The sequence below is a fragment of the Dipodomys merriami genome, unplaced genomic scaffold (genome assembly GCF_024711535.1).
Source record: "Dipodomys merriami isolate MVZ:Mamm:240054 unplaced genomic scaffold, mDipMer1.0.p SCAF_70, whole genome shotgun sequence".
NCBI lineage: Eukaryota > Metazoa > Chordata > Mammalia > Rodentia > Heteromyidae > Dipodomys > Dipodomys merriami.
The window spans coordinates 2,418,152-2,440,191 of NW_027206291.1; the positions used below are offsets into that span (position 1 = coordinate 2,418,152).

The 22,040-nt window shown below is 71.1% G+C and overlaps 1 protein-coding gene across 7 annotated transcripts; it reads right to left on the minus strand.

Moving 5' to 3' along the window:
- Window positions 1-382: 382 nt before the first annotated feature.
- On the minus strand, window positions 383-21,869 carry Mast3 (microtubule associated serine/threonine kinase 3). Of its 7 annotated transcripts, none has more exons than XM_070008214.1 (28): window positions 21,798-21,851; window positions 18,514-18,545; window positions 17,584-17,673; window positions 11,753-11,841; window positions 11,608-11,668; window positions 11,046-11,124; window positions 10,610-10,767; window positions 10,440-10,515; window positions 9,961-10,173; window positions 9,586-9,687; window positions 9,329-9,461; window positions 8,390-8,457; window positions 8,068-8,153; window positions 7,106-7,314; window positions 6,887-7,025; window positions 6,204-6,336; window positions 5,892-6,057; window positions 5,693-5,794; window positions 5,486-5,608; window positions 4,999-5,108; window positions 3,795-3,940; window positions 3,247-3,467; window positions 2,845-3,066; window positions 2,344-2,570; window positions 2,112-2,234; window positions 1,870-2,003; window positions 1,591-1,772; window positions 383-1,456 (listed from the first exon to the last, which is right to left on the minus strand). In XM_070008214.1, exons 1-28 carry the CDS (start codon window positions 21,834-21,836, stop codon window positions 942-944), a joined length of 3,978 nt encoding a protein of 1,325 aa, XP_069864315.1. In that variant the 5' UTR covers window positions 21,837-21,851; the 3' UTR covers window positions 383-941. The 7 variants fall into 7 exon arrangements, with proteins under 7 accessions (XP_069864315.1, XP_069864314.1, XP_069864319.1 ...); XM_070008213.1 differs by having other exon boundaries at window positions 11,608-11,671; XM_070008218.1 differs by lacking the exon at window positions 17,584-17,673 and having other exon boundaries at window positions 21,798-21,869.
- Window positions 21,870-22,040: the final 171 nt, after the last annotated feature.

Consider the following 22,040-nt stretch of genomic DNA (forward strand, 5'->3'; position numbering starts at 1 on the left):
CGGGGGAGGCGCCGGCCCCGACCCGCCGTGCGCAGCTGCCGAGCGCCACGCAGCCCCCCGGAAGCGGCGGCCGCGTTCCCATGGCAACCGCCGGCGTCCCGCACGTCCCCGAGCTGCGCAGGCGCGGCGGGCGACGGACGCCCGGATACAGCTTTCTTTCCGGCAATAGTGGCAGAAGCTCTGACGGGGGCTTGGCCGGGACTTCCGGGAAGGGGTCCCGCGGTCCCGGAAGGGGCGGTTCCGCGCCGCGCCCGCGGGTTGTGCGTAGCGGTGGCCGGGTCTCCGGGGACGGAAGGCGTCTGGTTCTTTGCGGCCGCGCCCGAGGCTTCCGTGGCGACCCCGCGCCGCCCCCAGCCCCACACACCACACGGGAGGCGCTCGGTACGGGTGGGCTTTTATTCGCTGCCGGCCCCGGGGCGAAGGCGGGGCGAGTCATGCACAGCCTCGGCTGCCGTCCGGCCGGCGGCGCGCACGGGGGCGGGGATGCCGAGCCCCCCTCCCGCAGCGTCCCGAGAAGCCCCGCGCACGGGAGGCGCCTCGCAGCCGTTAGTCTTGTAAACACGAGGAAACTCAGGCACAGGGTGGGAAAGCCGCTTTCCCAGAGCCACACAGTGAAGCTGCGGTTCCGACAGACTCCTGTTCACCCGCCACGGCCCCGGCTCCCTCTCCTTCCTCCAGGCGGACACCAGCGAGGCAGCCTGGGCGGCTGCGTCGCGCGGACTCCCCAGCGGCCTCGGGTCCGGGGACGGGCTCGGGTCACACAGACACACGGACAGGACACACAGACACAGACTGGTCGAAAGTGCTTGTCTCGGCCCGGAGCGGCGCGTGCGCGCGGGCCGGGCCGCCGTGGCTCGGAAGAAGTAATAAATTAGTGGCAGGCGCGGCGCGGGCGGCGGCTATGTACAGGGCCGCGGCGGGCGCGGGGCGGCGCGGGCGGCTCAGTGCGGGGCGCCCGGGCGGTGCACGGCGATGTGCGGCACGGGCGCGGCGGGCGCGGGCTGGCCCGCGGGGTCCCCCGCCTCCGCGGGCTCGTCGAAGCTCACCTCCTGCACCGCCTTCTGCTTCTTGAAGGAGTCGCGGCGCTCCGACAGGTGCAGCCGCCGCATCACCACCAGCTCGGCGTCCGCGCCGCGCGCGCGCCGCCCCGCGTCCGCGTCCGCGCGCTCCGCGCAGCCCAGCCCCAGCTTGTCGGCCGACTGGCCGCGGCGCAGCAGGCGCGGGGAGCGCGCGGGGCCCAGGCCGGGCAGCGGCGACGGCGAGCGCGGCGCGGGCGCGGGCGGGCAGGCCAGCGGCGACGGCGGGATGCTGCTCGTGGACTTGCGGCGCCCGGAGCGCGGCCGCGGCGGGCCCAGCTTGGCGGCCAGGCCGTGCAGCGAGCTGGGCCGCGCGTAGCTGGCGGCGGGGGACGCGGGGTTGCTGGCGGCCGGGGAGGCGCTGGGCGGGGAGGCGGCCTCTGCGGGGGACAGGCGGGGCGGGTGAGGGCGGCGCAGGCCGGACCGGCGCTGGGGGTGGGGGGCACCTTCCCGCCCCAGCCGACTCCTGCTCGTCTGGCGTGGCCCACGCCCGCCCTCCCGCAGCCTCACGCACCCGCGGGCGCCTCGGGCGCCGGGCTGCGGCTCGGCGTGGTGGGGCTGGCGGACAGGCTGTGGGTGGGCGAGCCGGGCAGGCTCTCGCCGGACGACAGCGAGTGGTGGAGGCCGGAGGAGAAGCTGCGGCTGGTGTGCAGCGCCGAGGTCTGCTTGGAGATCTTCTTGAACAGCGACTTCCGCCTGGCGTGGGGGAGGGCGCGGGGTGAGGGCGCGGGGTGAGGGCGGGGGGGGGTCGTGGGAGGACGGCCCCCTCCCCCGTCCCGCCCGCCGCGCTCACCGGTCCTGCGTCTCCCGCCGGCGGCCGCGCTTGCTCCTGCGCGCCATGCGCCCCTTGGCGGCCCTGCGCGCCGGGCCCACCTGGATGGACGTGTTCTCCAGCGCCGTGGTGCGCAGCGAGATCTTCCCGCCGCTCTGCGGGGCGGCCGGGCCGCGTCACCGGGGAGTGCGGGCACCCGCCCGTCCACCGACGCGGGGCGGGGTCTGGGGAGCCCCCCCCCCCCGCCGGGTCCCGCTCGGCACCTTCAGCAGCAGCTCCACCACGTCCACGTGCACCAGCCCCAGGACCGACTCCCCGTTGATGTGGGTGACCAGGTCCCCCGCGCGGAGCCCGGCCTCCTGCGCGGGGCTGCCCTCCTCCACGCTCTGCGGGCAGGACGCGGAGTCAGGGGCCCCTCCGGCCCTGCACACGGCGCCCCGAGGGCGGGCGGCCGGGCCGGGGCGGGGCCGGGGCGTGCCCGGGGCGGGGCCTCACCCAGACCACGTGGTGCACGGTGTAGACATCGCTATCGCCCAGGTAGACGCGGATGGCGCGCAGGCTGAAGCCGAACTTCTTCCCCGAGCTGTGGATGACCACGGGCGGCCGCAGACTCCCGCACACGGGCGACGGGTCCCGGCTGGGCGATGAGTCCCGGGATGAGGGGTTGGAGGACAGCGAGCGCGGGGACAGCGGGCTCATGAGGGGGCCGCCGCTGCCGTCATCTGCGGGGTCGCGAAGGGCTGCGTCGAGCCCCGGGCCGCCTCCCGGCCCCGCCCCAGGCCCCGCCCCCATGCCGGCCGGCCCCGCCCCCAGGCCTATCAGCGGCTCTGACCTCTCCTCATCCCAGCCTCTCAGATCCTCCCACTGTCCCAGCCCTGCCCCCACCGAAGCCTGGCCTATCAGCTGCTCCGGCCCCGCCCACTGGCCTTCTGGCCACACCCCCGCTCCTACTGGAGCCGCCCGGCCGAGAGCCAGGGCCACTGCGGTGCGGGTCACCTGCGGTGATGATGAGCGACAGCGCGGACACCGACGCTGACTTGGGCACGCGGCCGCCGCCGCTGCCGCCGCCGCCGGGGGAGGCCCGGGACTTGTCGGGAGCCGCGTCCCTGGGGCCCCCCAGGCGGCGGCCGCGGCCGGCGTCCAAGGCCCGCGCTGTGGAGTGGCGCGCGCCGGTGCTGTTGCTCCGGAGGCGGGCGTGGCTGAGCGCCGCGGCGTCGGCTGCGGGAGGCGGGGAGGCGGGGTCAGCGGGGCGCCGGTGGAGGGGCGCCCCCAGGTGACCCAAGCCGCCCCTCCGTCCCAGCCTCAGCCCCGACCCCGCCGTGGAACTGAGGCCTCTCTCAACGTCTGCCACTCTGGAGAACTCCTACTGACCCCACTCGGCCCCACTCCCCCACCTACCCGAGAGGCTGCAGGGCTTGGGAGGGACAGGGGTGGAGGACGGAGGGGCATCAGGCTCCCCGAGGATGAAGACCGGCTTCCTGGGGTCCTCACGGCCTGGGCCTGGCGCCTCATCCTCGGAGGAGAAAGCGAACTTGGGCACCGTGTCCAGACTGATGGTGCCCGGGAGAGCCGGGGTGGGGCCGCGTTCGGGCTGCGAGGGGCCAGTCCAGGACCTCAGCCTGCGGGGACCAGCGGCCGTGTCACCCCAGCCCCAGCGTGGGCCAAGCTCGCGGGGGCAGGGGGGAACTCCTATTCCTCCGGTAAGACCCAGCCTTCGACTCCCACTTAGCAGACACTGTGGAGGCTCTGGGATTTGAAGGCTGAGTAAGAGTTGGTTAGCAAAGGGATTCAATGATGGTGTGAACAAGAGTCTAGCAGCACGCGGCTGCCTGGTTTGTAGCCAAAGGGAAAAGGGTGTCTGGGGCCTGAAGAGGTTTCCCGCTTTTCTACTGGCCACCAGGAAGCTCCTCCAACATCAAACTGTGCATCCCTCGCCTGGTGCTCACCGGATGTCGGCGCTCAGCCGGCGGCCCTGGCGGCCCATCTCCCGGTCGCCGCTGCGCTCCCAGGCTTCCTCGTGGTCCTCGCTGAAGGTCCTCTCGGAGCCCGTAGGCCCGGGCTGCACCGCCAGGAACTCAGAGCTGCTGTACACCTGGGGGTTGGAGAGGCAGGAAGGGGCTAGGGCAGCAGCCGTTCGAGGAGAGAGGCGGACCGGTACTGGGGTTCAGGCCACCCTGGGCTGCCCTGAGACCCTGGCCCAAAAGACACTGGAGCAGCCGGGCACCCATCGCTCAATCCTGCATCCCAGCTGCTCAGGAGGCTGAGATCTGAGGATCACGGTTCAAAGCCAGCCCCGGCAGGAAAGTCCATGAGACTCTTACCGTCAATGAATCAACAAAAAGCCTGACTTGGAGCTGTGTCTTGAGTGAAAAAAGCTCAGGAACAGCGCCCAGGCCCTGAGTTCCACCCCCAAGACCAGCAAAAAATAAAATAAAAATAAACAGAAAAAGCAGAGCAAAGCTGAGACTGTGGTGGGAAAGGAGCGGTTCAGGTGGGATTGCTAGTGGTGTCCCCAAGCCACCTCTAGCCCTGACCACGGCAGCCTGAAGCCACTGCTCGAAGCCGAAGCAGACGCTGTGTGGACCTCGGGGATCCTGTGTGGACGCCGGGTGCCACAGACAGGTCTTCCCGCCCTCAGGATGCCCCTCCTACTGCCGGGGCTCAGGTTACACAGGAGACATTTCAGGTGAGCTCACAGGCTGGGTGGGTGGCTGTCACCCTGGGGAGCCCGGCACGGGCTCACCTCAGTCCACACCCACAAGGGAATATTACTCAGCCGTGAAAAGGAACAAAGCTCTGGCACAGAGTGGCAGCAGCCAGGCACAGAGGCCACGTGGTGTGAGACTGTGGACAGGAAACACAGGAGCCATGAAGCCACAGAGCTGGGACACGGAGCAGCAGCTATGGAGGGCCAGGGGTGGCCTGGGAGGGACAAGGTGTCCTTTGGTGGAGAGAGAGAGTGATTGTACAACACTGGAAAGGGGGATGTGGGGGCTGGGCTCTCCTGTAGAACAGTGAGAACCATAGACTTTGCTGTGAGGCGCGGCAGGTAGACCATACCCAGCCCCAGCCCCAGCCCCAGCCCCGCAGGCCCCGCTGTGCCAGTCCCAGGCAGATCACACCAGCACCGGCCACGCCAGCCCTGCCCACCTTGCTGAAGCGGTGGGAGCAGGACGAGAACTGTGGAATCTCTGTGGATGACTCCTCGTCGTTGGTCTCCTCATCCTCGGAGCCCAGGTGCCGGTACCGCTCCGAGCGGGCTGTTGGGGGAGAGGCAGGGCAGCCCGGGCTCCTGGAGCTAGGCAGCCAGTACAAAGGCCCTGAGGTGAGCAGGACCCAGGGTGCATGGCATGGTGGGGGGGGGCATAGCCTGGGGGTGAGGCAGAACATTCCAGACAGAGCTACTGATGGAGCAGGCTGGCTTCACGCTTGGTGGGAAGGGGGACAGGACACGTCTGCGCACAGGCACACCCGTGGGTCCCTGCTTAGCCAAGCTCTGCCGCACCTGGCTTCGGTTCCCCCTTGAGAAACCCCAGTGGGCCCTGCCCTGAGAGGATGGGGGTTTCTGGGACCCCCTCCCAAGGTCAGGCAAGGGGCTTGGCTTGAGGGGAGCCGGGACCCACGCGTCCCCACGTACTGTCGAAGTAGCTGGTGTCGTCATCTGCTTCGAGCTGAGGCACAAACTCAGCTTTGTGCCGCAGGAGCCCGGCCCAGTCCAGGGCCCAGAAAAAGGGGTGCTGCTTCACTTCATGGGTGCCACCTGCAGACACGTTGTTGAGCCTGTGCCCCCCACCCCTGCTGACCCTCGCCCGCCCTCCTGGACGCCCCTCGGCCGCAGCAGTACCCGTGCCCAGGCGCTCCATGGGGCTCTGACGCAGCAGGCGCATGATGAGGTCCTGCGCCTGGGCCGGCAGCGCCTCCTCCCCGTCGGGCCACACGATGTCATCTGTGGGAGGCCGGAAATGAGGGGAGGCCGGGAGAGGAGGCTGGGAGTGAGGGCGCCCCCCCCAACGGCCGCCAAGCCAGGGCTCCCGGCGACGCACCGCTGACCACCTGGCCAAACAGCTCCTCGGGGGTGTCTCCAAAGAAAGGCACGCAGCCCACCAGGAACTCGTACAGGATGACGCCCATGGCCCACCAGTCCACTGGCTTCCCGTAGCCCTGGCGGAAGATCACCTCGGGCGCGATGTACTCCGGAGTCCCGCACACCTGAGCAGGCCGGACAGGGAAACTGAGGCCTCCCGCACCGGGAGACAGGCTCCTGAGAGACGGGGACACATGGGCTTCCCTCCTCCGGGCCCTCCCACCCCGCTGCGCCCACGCCCTCTCTTCCACCCAGGACCGGGGCTGCCCACCTGCTTGTCCATGAACTCGCGAGCGTCCTTCTCGATGTGGCCTTCGTAGAGGTTGGTGGCCATGTTCATGAGCCCGATTTTGGACAGGCCGAAGTCGGTCAACTTGATATGTCCGAGCGACGTGATCAGCAGGCTGCGGGCAGGGACGGGGCCGCTGGGTCAGCACCCAGAGCCAGGCCGCGCCAGGCCAGGCCCAGGGCACCAAGGCCCAGTGCTGACTGCCGGCCTGGCAGAGGCCTTGCACTGTGAAGCCCCGCCCCCGGGAAGGCCCCGCCCCGACAGCCGGACCACGCCCCAGACACGCTGAAACTGCCCCAAATTGCACAACTCCCTGACCACACCCCAGTACACGGGCCCTGCCCGTGTCCTGACCACATTCCAGGCCCTCTGGTGCTGCCCCAGATTGGACCAACCCCCATGGCTGTGACCACGCCCTCAGCGCACCTGCCCCGCCCCGGCACCCTGACCCCGCCCCGATATCCTGACCCCGCCCCCAGCTCACCGGCCCCGCCCCAGCTCCCTGGCCACGCCCCCAGCTCCCTGACCACGCCCCCAGCTCCCTGGCCACGCCCCCAGCTCACCGGCCCCGCCCCCAGCTCACCGGCCCCGCCCCCAGCTCCCTGGCCCCGCCCCAGCTCCCTGGCCCCGCCCCAGCTCCCTGGCCACGCCCCCGTCCCGCTCACTTGTCCGGCTTGAGGTCGCGGTGCACGATGCCGTAGTTGTGCAGGTACTCCAGCGCCAGCACGGTCTCCGCGAAGTACATGCGCGCCATGTCCACGGGCAGCGGGCCCATGTTCTTCAGGAGCGTGGCGCAGTCGCCGCCTGCGAGGGGCAGGGCGGCGTGGAAGCTGTGCCCGGGAGCCCCGCCCGCCCCCCACCCCCGGGACGCGCGCCCCACTCACCCTCCACGTACTCCATGACCATGCAGAGGTGGCGCCGCGTCTCGAAGGAGCAGAACATGCCCACCACGAAGGGGTTCTCAGCGAAGGTGAGGATGTCGCGCTCCACGAACACCTGCTGGATCTGGTTGCGCAGGACCAGATTCTGCTTGTTGATCTTCTTGATGGCGAAGCGCTGCCGGGTCTCGCGGTGCCGCACCAGGTACACGGCCCTGCGGGGCAGGAGGGGCGCGGGGTCGGGGCTGGCCCGCGCCGCGCCCCCCTCCTCCAGGGTCACCCTCCGCTCCAACCCCCCCGCCGGGTCACCCTCCCCTCCACCTCCCCCCGCCGGGTCACCCTCCCCTCTCTCCACCCCCCCTGCCGGGTCACCCTCCCCTCCACCCCCCCCCCCGCCGGGTCACCCTCCCCTCTCTCCACCCCCCCCGCCGGGTCACCCTCCCCTCCACCCCCCCCCGCCGGGTCACCCTCCCCTCTCTCCACCCCCCCCCCCGCCGGGTCACCCTCCCCTCCACCCCCCCCGCCGGGTCACCCTCCCCTCCACCCCCCCCCCCGCCGGGTCACCCTCCCCTCTCTCCACCCCCCCCCCGCCGGGTCACCCTCCCCTCCCCTCCACCCCCCCCCCCGCCGGGTCACCCTCCCCTCCACCCCTCCCCCACCGGGTCACCCTCCCCTCTCTCCACCCCCCCCGCCGGGTCACCCTCCCCTCTCTCCACCCCCCCCCCGCCGGGTCACCCTCCCCTCCACCCCCCCCGCCGGGTCACCCTCCCCTCCACCCCCCCCGCCGGGTCACCCTCCCCTCCACCCCCCCCCCGCCGGGTCACCCTCCCCTCCACCCCCCCCCGCCGGGTCACCCTCTCCCCTTCCCAGGACAGCGCCTCGCTCCCCCAGTGTCAGACGTGCAGGTGGAGGTGTGCGGCAGGCCCAGGCACCCTGAGCCGCCGGAAGCGGGGGTCCCCAGGACTCACCCGTACGCCCCGTTACTGATGAGCTTAATGGTCTCGAAGTCGCTCTCCCGAGGCTTTCTCCGAGCGGGGCCGGCCAGGGCGCGGTTCTGGGGGCGGGAGGAGAGGCTCAGGCCTCCCCAACGACAGGGCCGCGCCACGCTGGCCTGCCGCAGACCCCGCACTCGGCACCCCACTTTCCCAGCTGCTCCTGCCAACTGCGACACCCCATTCCCGATCCTCCCCAACCCCTGCGGCGGGGTCAGCCCCGCTCCTCCCTGACATTCACTCAGCTTTCCTCGACCTCCCCGGAAAGCACTGGGGAGGGGTGCAAGCGGCTGCTCACCTGGGGGGAGCCGGGGGACCCGGGCGCGGGGGGCGGTCCCTCGTCCCGGTCGCTCAGAGGCACAATCTCTGCGGGCGGAAGGAAGAGCCTTTTTCCCATCGCCTCCGGACCTGGCCTCCCTTCAGACCCAAGCTGGCCTAGAACTCACAGTCCTCCCGTAGGCTGGGGTCCCAGCACCCAGCCTGGGCCAGCAGCCTTCGGCAGGGTGTCCAGCCTGGCCCCTCCTGGTCTAGGGACAAGGTTCCTATGGCTGGATAGCCAAACTGAGGACCACAGAACACTCTGGAAGGCTGTATGTAGGCCCTTTGGGCTTCCCATATCTGAGCACCTGAAACGGCCTGAACGTGGAGGCCTCGCCCAGCTGCAGGGCGCTACCTGGGGACCCCCTTACTTCCGAGACCCAGACATGCAGAGGGCCAATTCCTGGTGAGCTGTGAACACAGACACTGCAACAACGCAACCAGGTCCTGTGGTCACAAACTGAGGCAGGCACCAGGAGTAAGGACCTGAGTTCGAGTCCAGCCTCTCTCCATGCTCTTGTACCCTTCGTCCCAGGGCTGTGTGGAGGCTGCCTCCACAGGCCGGGCCACCGGAGCCGGGCACTGTGTCCCCTACTCTTCCACTTGGGTCACGCCCCCAGCCCTGCTCGCTTCATTTCCTGAAAGGTCCCTTTTGCCCAGGGCTCGGAGCTGCCCCAGGAGCCCCGGGGAACACACGCGGGAGCCGCTCACTCACACCCGAGCTGGAAGCCAGTCTCTGCGGCCAGGCTGCGCTTGCGCTGGGGGCCCCCAAGCTCGCCCTCGGGGCCCCGACCGAGCCTGGCTTACCTAACTAGTGCAGTCCCTTCCGTCTTCTTCTTGAGGCGCTGGGGATGGAACCCAGGGCCTGGCAGGTGCTAGACAAGTACTGGACCTGCACGACACCCCTGCCCGGGCTCACCCTCCAGGGGGTCCTTGGCCAAGCCGAGCTGTCCGATGATGTACTGCGGCAGGTCCGTCTTGATGCCCTGGCTGTCCCGGGCCTGGCCCTCGGCCGCCTCCAGCAGGTGGTAGAACTCCTCGGGATCAAACTCCTGAACGCACAGGACCGGAGCGGGCCCAGAGCTCAGGGTCCGACCCGGCGCAAGGCCCCCAGCCCCGGCCCCCGCCCGCGCCGCACGCACCCGCGCACGCGCGGAACTGCCGCCCAGGCCTCACCAGGCATTCCAGGAGCCGCGCAGGCCGGGAGATGATGATGAGCAGCTTCCGGACCAGCTGCACGATGAAGCCCACCTCCTCGCTGTCCGAGCGCTCATGAGCCTGCCGAGGGGCGTGGCGTCACCAAGGCCGCGCCCCACGGCCGGCCCGAAGTAGGGCAAGCGGACCCGGCCCCCAGGCGGGCGTGGAGGCTCGAGGCCCCGCCCACCCCGGGATGGGTGTGGCCACTCCAAGTCAGGAAGTGGTTCGTGCCCCGCCCACCAAGGCCCCGCCCCAACAGCCCTGCCTTGCATAGGCCCCGCCCACCAGACGCATCTGCAGAGCCCCTCCCGCCCACAAGAAGCCCCTCTGGCCACGGCTCCGCCCACCACACACATCCTGCAGCAGGCGCTCCAGCTTCTCCTGCATCTCTAGGAAGTAGCGGGAGGTGACCAGGGCCTCAGCAGACTTGGCCAGGCAGTCCCGGGCCAGCTCCACGATCTGGTGGTGGATGAAGCCTAGGACGCCATCAGCTAAGGCCAGACGGGCGTCGTCCGGCGCATAGGCCGCCAGGAAGTCCTGCAGGCGGCCCTCCATCTGGGCCGTGGCCTGGGCGGGAAAGAGGGCAGTGTCGGGGTCAGGGCTGGGAGGAGTGATGCGCAAAGGGCGAGCGGGGGCCTGGGCGCGCAGAGGGCGGGGCACGGTGAGGGGCGGGGCTGGGAGTTGTCCCATGCAGTCCCGCTGAGGGCGGAGTCTCGCTCAGAGGGCGGGGCGAGGGGCGGGGCTGAGTGGCAGGATGGCAGTCTTGCTCAGGGCAGGGTGAGGCAGGGGGAAGGCCAGCCCTCCCACCACCTGGCCACCCCAGCACGGCTCACCTTGGGGAACCTCTCCCGGTACACGTGATTCATCATGGCGATCTCATTGTCAAAGGTCCCTGACGTCCGTCCTGGGCTGCCAAGGGACAGGAGGGCGGGCTTGGGACCCGGGATCTGGGCCAGAAGCGGAGGGAGGCCTGGGAAGGGCCGGGGTGGGGCTGCAGGCGCACCTCAGGCTGCGGGAGCGGGGGCGCATGCGCGGGGAGCGGCCCCCCTCGTCGTCCACCACGCTCTCGGAGCTGCGGAAGTGCTTGGACAAGAAGTGCAGCTCGTCTGGGGTGGGCTGGAAGGGGAGCTGGTGGAGGCGCTCCCGGGAGGACGAGCTCGACTGCGGGGAGAGGCGGGTCAGGACCCGGAGCCGTGCCCAACTCCTGCCTGTCTCCTGGGCGCTCCTCAGCGCCCCATGCTTGCCCCCTCCCTGCCTGCAGCCCCAGATCTTCCTTTCATCAAATTCCGACTTCAGGAGTTAAGGACGTCCGTGTCCTGTAGATTGAAGGATCTCAGGGTCAAGGGGACCCTGGGGCAGGGGGAGGGGCAGCCAGGGCAACTACCTAACACCCTACACAGCACCATGTGTGAGTCCGCCCACCCCGGAGCCAGTGGTACCGAGACTGTGGAACTGGGTGTGTTGGTGCCATAGCCAGAGGACGGGAGAGACGCGAGGGACCATCTTCTGCCGTCTGCCCTGCAGGGGATGAGGAGAGGAGATGGAAGGACAGCCAGCAGGTGCCGGGGCTCCGGAGGAACGATGGTAGACACCAGCCGGCCCGAGAAGTCCTTCCACAAGCGCCTCCCTGGCTCAGGCCCGACGTCGCTGTGTGCGTGTGCGTTTCCCGGCCCCAGGATGCCCTCCTGGACAGCTCTGGTCCTGGCGCTGGCCTGTGACGTGTGGCTGGCGGCCTTGGTCCCAGCCCTGGCTGCAGAGACCCATCTCCTTGCCCAGAAAGAGGTGAGCACACAGCAGCCTGCAGCCATGGGTTGATGGTGTGTCCCCAGCTTCCTCCTGCCCCCCCCCAATGTGTGCAGTTACCTGTCCATGCACAGCAGGTGTTCCAGAGGCAGGAACTACTAAGGGTCCACCAGCAGACAAGCCAGGCTGTGGAGGTGTGGAGGAGAGAAGAGGAGGAGAGGGAGCGGGGAGGGCCCTGTCCCAGCCTTCCCCACTTACCTCCGGGCGAAGGGGAAGCTGAGGGCAGCTAAGTTCCGTGGACTGTCCAGGGGGCTGCTGCCTGCTAGGGGAAGGTGGAGAAACTGAGTCAGGGGTGGAGATGGGCCGCAGGCATGGCCCCCGTCCCCGCTGCTCACACACTCACCCGTGGGGACCGACAGAGGAGACAGGGGCCGGGAGAGCGTGGGCGACGGTGTCCCTACCACCAGGCTTTTGCGGTTTCCACTGCGGCAGCTGTGGAGACAGAGACGAGGTGGCCGGTGGCCTGCAGGCTCCCTCCCAGCCAGCTGTCACCGTGGACAGCTGTCCTGCACTCCACACCTTCCTAGCTCACCCCCAAAGTGCCAGCTGGGTGCCCCCAGCGCGTGCAAGGCAGCCTGCTTCACCACGGGGCCCTCTCTTTATTGTAAGGGGTGGAGTTGAAGTCAGGCCTGGGCGCTGTCCGTTAGTTTGTCCACTCAAAGCCGGTGCTCTACCGCTTAAGCCCCGGCTCTACTTCTGATGTTTACGGTGGCGTCGTGGACAGGAAAGTGTGTCACAGGTTTGTCTGCCCTGAGCTGGCTTCCAAACACGATCCTGAGATCCGGAGGTCTGCGAGCGCCGCACAGGTTTAGGACACACTGGGTCTGGGGCCTGCCACCTTTCCTTCTCTGCGGGTGCCCAGCCACCCCCGGGCCTGGCCCTGCCTGGCCTCCCCTGGCCCCGCCCCGCCTGGGGAAGTCGCCCCCCCCAGCAGTCGCCCGGCAACGGCTCCGCGGGTGACAAGCGCGGCCCACGCGGCCCCAGCAGCCCACAGCTGCTGAGCTCCGCTGGCTGGGCGGGGCCCAGGGACAGGGACACAGCCCCGGGCGAGAAGGTGGCCTAGGGTAGGGGACACGAGGTGGCAGGGGGACACGAGGTGGCAGGGGGGCCCGGCCCATGTGCGGAGCCTCAGTTTCCCCTCCCCACCCTCAGGGGTGTGGAGTTAGGGTCCCACAAACCCGTACATCTCTGCACGGCAGTCCCGCGCCTGCGCCCCGCGCCTGGGCTCACAGGCTGCCCAAGTCTCCGGTCCTACCCACCCCCCACCCCCGACCCAGGTCTCAAGCTGGGAAACTGAGGCCGCCGTTGTCAACAGCACAGCGCAGAGACTCAGAAGTACAAGCGAGACTCGGTGGTCCGCAGGAAGTGCTGCGGGGTCTCCGCACCCGGGCGCGGTGGCGCGGTGGCGCGCGCACGGCGGCCGCTATAGTCGCCCTCCTCCTGCCGGGCCGGCCCAGCAGGGCTGTCACCCAGCCCAGGCGCCGCGGCGTGCGTCCCGGACCCGCGTGCCAGGCGCGTACCCGCGCACCCCGAGGTGTGCGTCCCGGACCCGCGTGCCAGGCGCGTACCCGCGCACCCCGAGGTGTGCGTCCCGGACCCGCGTGCCAGGCGCGTACCCGCGCACCCCGAGGTGTGCGCCCCGGACCCGCGTGCCAGGCGCGTACCCGCGCACCCCGAGGTGTGCGCCCCGGACCCGCGTGCCAGGCGCGTACCCGCGCACCCCGAGGTGTGCGCCCCGGACCCGCGTGCCAGGAGCGTACCCGCGCACCCCGAGGTGTGCGCCCCGGACCCGCGTGCCAGGCGCGTACCCGCGCACCCCGAGGTGTGCGCCCCGGACCCGCGTGCCAGGAGCGTACCCGCGCACCCCGAGGTCTGCGCCCCGGACCCGCGTGCCAGGCGCGTACGCGCACACACCAGACCCGGGTGCCAGGCTTGTACCTACGCACCCCGCGGCGCGCACGCCAAACCCGAGTGCCAGGCGGGTACCCCAAGGCATGCACCCTGGACCCGAGTGCCAGGCTCGTACCTGCGCACCCCAGGGCGCCCAGGGGTCAAGGCCCCGCATCCAGGCCCCAGGCCAACCCCAGCTGGTAGACGCCAAAGCCCACACGTGCCACACAGCCTGGCAGGGCTGAGCTGGATTTGAACCTAGGTCAGCAGGAGCCCAGCTCCGGCCGGGCCTCTCAGAGGAGGAAGCCGGGCCTCCAGCGGGGCGAGGGAGGCAGCCTCTGCCACCGGGGTCCGGTGTTGGCGTCGGTCCCACACTGCTAACGGCAGCGAGGGGAGGGCAGACCAGCCACGGGCTTCCGGGCCGACTCCGACCCCGCGGGGACCCCGGCCGGCCCGGCCTACCTCTTGGAGCGCTGCAGCAGCGCGCCCTTGGCCAGGCGGCTGCGATGGCCCGGGGCCGCCACCGCCGTCCAGTAGCTGGGATCCGACATGCCGCGTCCCTTTGTGCCGCCGCCCCCGCCTGGGACCCGGGACGCGCGGGGGCGCAGCCGGCGGCGGCGGGACGCGGGTCGCGGCGGCGGGGCCGGCCGGGAGCCTCGTGGAACCGGGGCCGGGCGGGGGTCGCCGGGGGCTCCGCGGCCCGACCCCGGGCGCTCGAGGAGGAAGCGCGCGGCCGGGAGCCCCGCCCAGTCGAGCCGGGGGCGGGTCCTGCGGGGGGCGGGGCGAGCGGAACGGAAGCGAAGAGCGCGAGCCGCGTGTGGGGGAGTGGGTGGGGCGTTGCTAAGGCTGAGGGCGGGAGGGCGGGGCGTCGCCAAGACGGCGGCGGCCTGGGCGGGGCGTCGCTAAGGGCCCAGGCGGCGTGGGCGGCGCGTCGCGCACACCGCGGGTCGCGAGGACCGGGAATCCTGAGGGGCCCGGGCGGCCTAGGGCGGGGCACCGCGAGGGCCCGCGCCGTGTGGGCGGGGCGTCGCTAGGGCCCGGTGGTATAGGCGGGCCGTTGCTAGGGCCGGGCGGCGTGGGCGGACGTCGCTAAGACGGTGGGCGGGGCGTTGCTAGGGCCGGGCGGCGAGGGCGGGGACCGCCCGGCTCCTCCCGCCTCCGTCCCGGCACAGCCCCGCCCGGGGTCAGACGCGGACCCCCCCTCCCCCGCACTCCTAGGCCTCAGTTTCCCCATCTCCCGGCGCAGCCAGCGCGGCGCGGTGGCGGCGAACCCCGAGCCCTGGGCCCCGCTTCCTGCGGGAGGAGGCGACGCCGCGGCCGGCCTGGCCGCACCGGGGTTCGGGGTTCGAACTCCGGGCCTGGAGAGGCGCGGCGCGTGCAGGGCCGGCCTCGCACGCACGAGGCCCCGGGTTCGAGTCCTGGGCGCCGCGGCTCCGGTGGTGGAGCGCCAGCCCTGAGCCGAGGGACGGCGCCAGGCCCCGAGTTCAAGGCCCACGCCCGACAGAACTCGGGGAGCCCGGCGGCAGCCCGAGATCCGGGCGTCCGGTTCAAGGCCAGCCCGGGCAGCCACGTCCTTGAGACTTAATGTGTTTGTTTTGGTCAGTCGTGGGGCTTGAACTCAAGGCTCCACCACTGGAGCCGCACGCCACTTCCGGGACACTGAGGTCATTGGAGATTCGAGTCTGCGCAGGCTGGCTTTGAACCCCCAGGATGACAGGGGTGAGGTCCCAGCCCCCAGGCCCTGAGGTCAAGTTTTATGACTGATGGAAAAAGAAAGCCTCTTGGGCTTTGCTGCCCAGGCTGCCTCCCGTCCTCAGGCCTGAGCCACAAGGTCTGGCCTCCAGCCCTGCTTCTATCTTTTGTTTGTTTGTTTTTTTGGGTCCAGTTGTGGGTCCTGAACTCTGGGCCTGGGCGCTGTCTCTCAGCTCTTCAGCTCAAGGCTAGCGCTCTACTGCTTGAGTCACAGCTCCACTTCCGGCTTTTTTCTTTTTTGCTTATGTGGTGCTGAGGAATCGAACCCAGGGCCTCAGGCATGCAAGGCAAGCGCTCTACCACTGAGCCACCTTCCCAGCCCTCCCTGCTTCTTGTTTTATGTTGGTCTGGTGGTCCTGGAGGTTTGAGCTTACAGCCTGGCTGGTTTGAACTTACAGCCTGGCTGCTTGAGCCTCACCTTCAGCCTGAAGATGGTTCTAGACTTCCTAATGAAGAAGGGAAAAGAGGGGTCCCCTATCAGCCGGTGATCTGCCCTGAGGCCTGGGCAAGGAGGCACGGTGGGCCCCCAGGGCCGCAGAGGCCTGTCCCAGGCAGATCACAGGCCTCAGGGCCAGAGCCATGGGGAGTCAGTGCAGGGAGGGCTGTGGTCTGAATGGCCCTTCCCAGACCCCCAAGTCTGCTGGGGGGCCTGGGGGGATAATAGGAAGGGGGAGCAGAGGCCCAGGGGACGGTGAGGCCCGATTTGAGAACCAGCCATGCCCCTGAGGGAAGAGCCCAGCACGGGACAGGACCCCTGTGCTGTGCCCACAGCCCCTCCCACTGGCCTTGGTTTCCCCGTCCAGGCACTGCAGATAGCCCAGAAGGCCCCTGCCCAGCAGGGGTCAGTTCTGAAGGCTGACCTGCGATCCCCTGCAGCCACACGCCCTCTGTGGCCCCCTGAACCCCGCCCGGGGTGCCGGGTAGAAGGTTCAACTCCACCCTGCTCCCCGTCCACCAGCTGGGCCCGGCCTGGCCAGCTCCCTGAACGTGCAGAGAGCCAGACCAGGTGTCCACCTGGAAGCCAGGTGGCCGGCAAGTGCGGGCCGGGTGAGGTGGCAGCCCAGGGGCAGGGGTTAAACTCCAGACGGTTAGAAAATCACCTAGGGGGGGACCTCTCCAGCGTGTGTCTCTGCGGCCCCCCACCGGCCCGTCCCTCCCGGGTGCAGCCCTGGTCGCCCCCCCTCCCCCGGCCCAGGCTGCTGCCTCCACCGGCCCCCACTCGCAGGTGCCTCGCTCTGGCCTTAGGCCTGGCCTGGGAAGGGTCTCCTCGGGCCGGCCTTGCTCCCACGCTGCTCCAGGACAGCAGCTAGGAGGGTCCTTCTCCCCACACTCAGATGGCGCTGACTGCTGCCCCTCACCCGTGGGCGACCACACAGGCTGAGAAAGTCTCTGTCCCGCCTCGGTGTTTTGGGACTTTTTGGTCACTTGTGGGGCTTGAACTCTGGGCCTAGAGCTCTTCAGCTCTAGGGGAGCGCTCTACCACTTGAGCCACAGCACCACTTCTGGTTTTCTGGTGGTTTATTGAAGAGTCTCCCGGACTTTCCTGCCCGGGCTGGCCTTGAACTGCGATCCTCAGATCTCAGCCTCCTGAGCAGCAGGGATGACAGGCAGGAGCCACTGGCGCCCGGCTGGCCTCAGGACGTTTGTACAGGCTGTGGCTACTTTTTTTTTGGGGGGGGGTCCGGTTGTGGGGCCTGAACTCTGGGCCTGGGTGCTGTCCCTCAGCTCTTCAGCTCAAGGCTAGCGCTCTACCACTTGGGCCACAGCGCCACTTCCGGCTTTTTTCTTTTTGCTTATGTGGTGCTGAGGAATCGAACCCAGGGCCTCATGCATGCAAGGCACGCTCTACCACTGAGCCACCTTCCCAGCCCTGTGGCTACTTCTTGACATCAATCTTCCCCTGACTCTGCCTCACTGGTCGGCACAAACACCACCTCTGCTTGAAGGAACCTAGCTGATCCATTCATACTTTCAGTGACACCTTGGCTCAGCCCCAAAGCTCCAGAGGGAGGCTCTGCTCCTCCCCTCCGCAGCTCCACCTAGCCCAGGCACCTGCTACACTCCTGCGGGCGGGCACTCGGGGCGGGTCCTATGTTTCCTCCCCTCCCTCTCTGTTCCATTCTTGCTCTGCTTTTGCCCCATTCCAGTCCAATACACAGCTCATTCATACTATGGTGTAAATGACTGCAAAACACACCCGGTGAGAGTCTTCAGTCTTTCCCCCGGTAGATGGCGGGACTCCGGGACCCGCACCCTTGCGGGCTGCGACACCACCAAAGCAGAACAGGCTGTTCCGATCTGGGCCTCAGTTTCCTCCTCTGGGAAGCTGGATGGGGCGGAGCGCCTCCCGCGGCCCGCCCGGCCCACGCCGCGCCGGCCGCCTGGGAACGCAGCACCTGTGCGGGCGCCCCGGCCGAGGCCCCGCCTCCCGGCCACCTGTTCCACGCAGGGCCGGGCCGCAGGCTAGGTTTCCCTCCCCAGCCCCCCAGCGGTAAACTGAGGCCGGAGGGCGAGGCCCGCGCGCTCACTCACCTCCAGGGCCGCAGGCCCGGGCCCGGGCTGGCGGGGCTGCATGGGGAGCCCGGGCTCAGCAGGGCCGGGCTCTGGCTGCTCGGGGACAAGCTGCAAAGGAAGGCCGCGGACGGTGACCCCGCGGCCGCGCTGCGTGCGGGTCCGCGCGGGACCCGGGTGCGGAGGACCCGGCGGGCTCCCCCGAGGCGGCGGCTGCGCGCGCGGGGTCGCTGAGCGGGGAGACGCCGCCCCCGCCACCCCCGGGCCCCGACTCACTCGAGGGTCAGCGCGGGGATGCGCAGCCGGTCCCTGCGGAACTGCATGCCGGGGCCGGGGCCGGGATCCGGGCGCCAGCGCCGGGCTGCGGCGTCTCCGCCCCGGGGCGGGGCTCCGGCTGCACCTGCGCAGGCCCGGCCCGCAAAGACCGCCGCGCGCGCAGGCAGCGCCAGCAGCCCCGCCCGCCGAGTTCACGCGCCCGCCCCGCGGCCAATCAGCTCCGCCTCATCTGCTTTTCCACGCCCACTTGGTCGATATCCCCACCCACCGGCCTCTCGGCCCCGCCCACCGACCAGCCAGCAAGGCCAGACAGACCTATCAGCACCGTCCTCGTTCCCTATTCCGCCCACTCGCCAAAGTGCCACGCCCACCTGTCGCTCAGCCCTCGCCACGCCCACCCCGCCTGCAGGACGCCCGGCGCGGCTCTGTCCGCGGTCCTGCGCGGCCCCGGACCGGCCCCGGCGGGTCCTCAGCCTCCACCTCCCCTCTCCCGACCCGGAGCACGGCGTGACCCTGGCGGCCTCACATCTCCGCCCTCCCGCCCGCACCTCCTGCTCCCGGGGGTGTGCCGGGCGCCCCGCGCAGCTCTAGGCCGTGGGTTCTCTGATGTCAGGCTCGGCCCCGCAGGGACCCCTGGGTCAGTCCGCACCCCTTCGCCCCGGCCCCGGCACTCACCCGCGGCCACGGCGAGGCAGACTCAGCTCCTTCTGAAACAGACACAGAAAGGGGCGATCAGCCCCGAGGACAGCCCGGGACCCCGGGCCTCCGCCCTGCACCCCCAAGCCAGCCCCTCCCCTGCCGCGTTCCTACCGACCCCAGGGCCTTTGCACCCACTTCATCCACATGACGACCTTTGACCTCTCTCCCACAGATAACGTGACTCACACCTCAGGCTCTAAAGGACCAGCTTGTATTAGAACCCAAAGGAAGAGGTCACTCCAAAGAGGGGGCGCCGCTGGCCGCGTGCGCCCGGCCCCGGGAGGCTGGGGCCTCAGGCAGCCCCTAGTCACCTGGACGTGGAGCTGGGGCTCAAGGGATGGAGCGCCAGCCCGGGGTGAGAACGCCGAGGGACAACCCGGGACAGACAGACAGACAGTTCACTGAAAATAACAAATGACTTTATTCATAAAGTGGCTAAAAACCAACGACAGCGCCGGCCTCGCCTGCGCTCGGGGTCACGGGGCTCCGAGAGCCCCGCCGGAAGCGGAGGTCGGGGGAGGACCCCGGCTCAGAGCTGGCCGCGCCGCCCCTCCGCCCGCCAGGGCAGCAGACCGGGTCTGTCTGTCAGTCTGTCTGTTCCCCCACGGCCTCGCTCCAGCCAGGCTGCACGTCCAGGTTTTCGGGCTCCCTGGAGAAAACCCCGGACCCCGTGCGGCTGCGCCCCACGGTCGGGCCTGGGCGCGCGGGCGGGGAAACCGAGGCTGGGGGGGGCGGCGCCGTCCTGGGGGGGGGAGGCCCATGGCCGGCCGTCGCCATGGCAACCGGTGACGCCGCGGACGGGGCCTAGGCCCCAGGGTGAAGGGGGCGGGGCCTGGGGGTCCCGGGCCCGGTGTGGGGGTCCCAGGCCGAGGGGTCCGGGCGTTTCGGGGGTTGGGGGGTCGGAGGCCCAAGGGCGCCGAGCCCGAGGCCCAGCCACTCCTTTCCACCCACATTCGCGGGCCCCCACCTCCGCTGCAGCCACCCCGTGCCTCAGTTTCCCCGTTGGGCAGCAGGCAGGAAGAGCCAGCTCCGGGCCTGGCGTCGCAGCGGGACTTCCCAAGGGGACGAGGACGCCAAGGACCGGAAAGAGGGGAACGGGGGCGCCCCCCCCCCGCGGGGCCGCCGGAAGTGGGCCCGCTCCGCGCCGGCCCGTCCGCGCGCCGCTCCCCGCACCATCTGCTTCCGCCCGCGGCCTCCCCACGCCCGCTGTTCCCGCCAGCGAGAGGCTCCTCCCCAGCGCAGCCCCGCCGTCCGTCCCGCCGCCCGGGTGGGTCTCGAACTCTCTGCCCTTATCTGCCCTTTCTTCAGCCCAGTGGGCCCAGCCTCGCCCTAATGCTCCCCCACGTTGGAGCCGACCCCGGGGCATGACACCCCCAATGGAGGGACCTCCTCCAGGGAGGGACCGGGGAGGACTCCTGGAGGACTCCCGCCGGACCCGCGCCCCCGGCGGGGGAACGGCCTCTCGGGGACAAGGGCTCCACTGAGGCTGCGGTCACTTCCCCGGTCCCCGGGAACGCGGGATTCGGACTCTCCCCCGCCCGCGAGGCCCCGCCCGCGGGTCAGGCTGAGGCTGCGGGCGCACCTGCCAATCACCACGCGGTTTTATGAATCGAGTCTCTGACCTCCAATCACGCTCCTCGGCCTGCACGAGATCTGATTGGCTGTCGCGGGCAGCCCGCCACCCGATTGGCTGCGGGGCTGCCCCTGGGGGCCCGGCCCCCCGCGGGCCCGGCCGGGAGCGCCGCGGGCGCCTGGCGGCGCGGAGGGGCGGCCCGGTGCTTCCGGGGTGCCCCGAGCCCCGGAGCGCCGCTCCCGCCCCGCTCCGCGCGTCGGCCCGGCTTCCGGCCCGGCCTTCCTGCCTTCCTGTTCCCCTTCCTGACCCTGCCGCGCTCGGGGCCGGACCCCCGAGCGCGGGGCTCCCTCAGCCCCGCGGAGCGCCTCAGCCTCCGGGGCGCCTCTGCCCTCCGCCCGCCGGGTCCGCACGCCTTCCCCGCACGCCGGCCCGCAGTGCAGCCCGCTTCTGTGGTCGCCGCCCCCGCCCCCGCCCCCGCCCCCAGCCGCTGCGTTTCCGAGCCTCAGTTTCTCCTGTGGGGCGGACTCGGCGTCGGGCGGGCCGCGCCCCCGCGGGGAACCGGCCGCTGCTGACGTCGGCAGCGCCCGCCGCCGGCCGGAGGCGGCTTCTCTATTTTAAGAGGCCGAGGCGGGGCTCGCTTCTAACCAGGGCTCCAGGCAGGCCCGCCCGCCCCCCGCAACAGCCCCGGACCCGCCGCCCGACCCCGCAACAGCCCCGGCCCGCCCGCCCCCCGCAACAGCCCCGGCCCGCCCGCCCCCCGCAACAGCCCCGGCCCGCCGCCCGACCCCGCAACAGCCCCGGCCCGCCCGCCCCCCGCAACAGCCCCGGCCCGCCCGCCCCCCGCAACAGCCCCGGACCCGCCGCCCGCCCCCCGCAACAGCCCCGGACCCGCCGCCCGACCCCGCAACAGCCCCGGCCCGCCCGCCCCCCGCAACAGCCCCGGCCCGCCGCCCGACCCCGCAACAGCCCCGGCCCGCCCGCCCCCCGCCGGCCCGGCCCGAGCGCTGGGAGGGCCCCCCCCCCCCGCGAGCTCCCGAGCTGACCGCGGCCCCGCGGAGCCGGCCTGAGGTCTGAACGCCCGTGGGGAACCGCAGTTGGGGACGCTGAGGCACGGGCTCTGCGGAGCGGCCGCCCAGGACCCGACAGCCCCGGCCTCACAGGCGGCTGCGCTCCGCCGGCGCCGGCGGTGACCCAGCGGGGCGACACACGGGGAAACTGAGGCGGGGGCCTCCCTGCCGCACGGGACACGCCGCGGGCCGACCCCGGAGACCCGCACGGTGCCCGCCGGGCAGCGTCTGCGGTGCGTCCCGGCCTGACCGGTGCGCAGCCCGAGCCCTGCCCGGCCTCAGTTTCCCAATCTGACCGGTGCGCAGCCCGAGCCCTGCCCGGCCTCAGTTTCCCAATCTGACAGCTCCAGCCCGGAGCCCCGTGCGTGGCTGCGGACGTGAGCGGGGCTGGGCTGGGCAGGTGCGGGGCGGCCCCGCTCGTCCTCAGGTCGGGAGGGGGACGCTGCCCCTTCTCCCACAGTCCCTGGGGCCTCAGTTTCCCGCATGTTACCGGGGACACCCGCTTCCACCATGCGCGTCGATCCGCCCTTCGGCGGAGCGAGCCGGCCCGGCGCCCCGGACACGGCCTCCCCTGCCTCAGTTTCCCCAGCCCCGCACGCCCCCGCGCGCGAAGGCCTCACCTGGAGCCCGCGGCGCCGCAGGAGGCTCGGCTCGTCCATGGCCAGCGAGTCCCCGCGCCGGCCCCGCGCCGGCCCGCCGCGCCCCGCCGCCCGCCGCCATTGGCCAGGCTGGGTCAGCTGACGCGCGCCGGCCCCCGCGCCGGCGGCAGGCCCCGCCCTCCCAGGCGGCAGGCCCCGCCCCGCGCAGCCAAGTCAATAAACAAATCCCCCCAGCCGGGGTGCGCGCGGGCCGGCGCGGGGCTG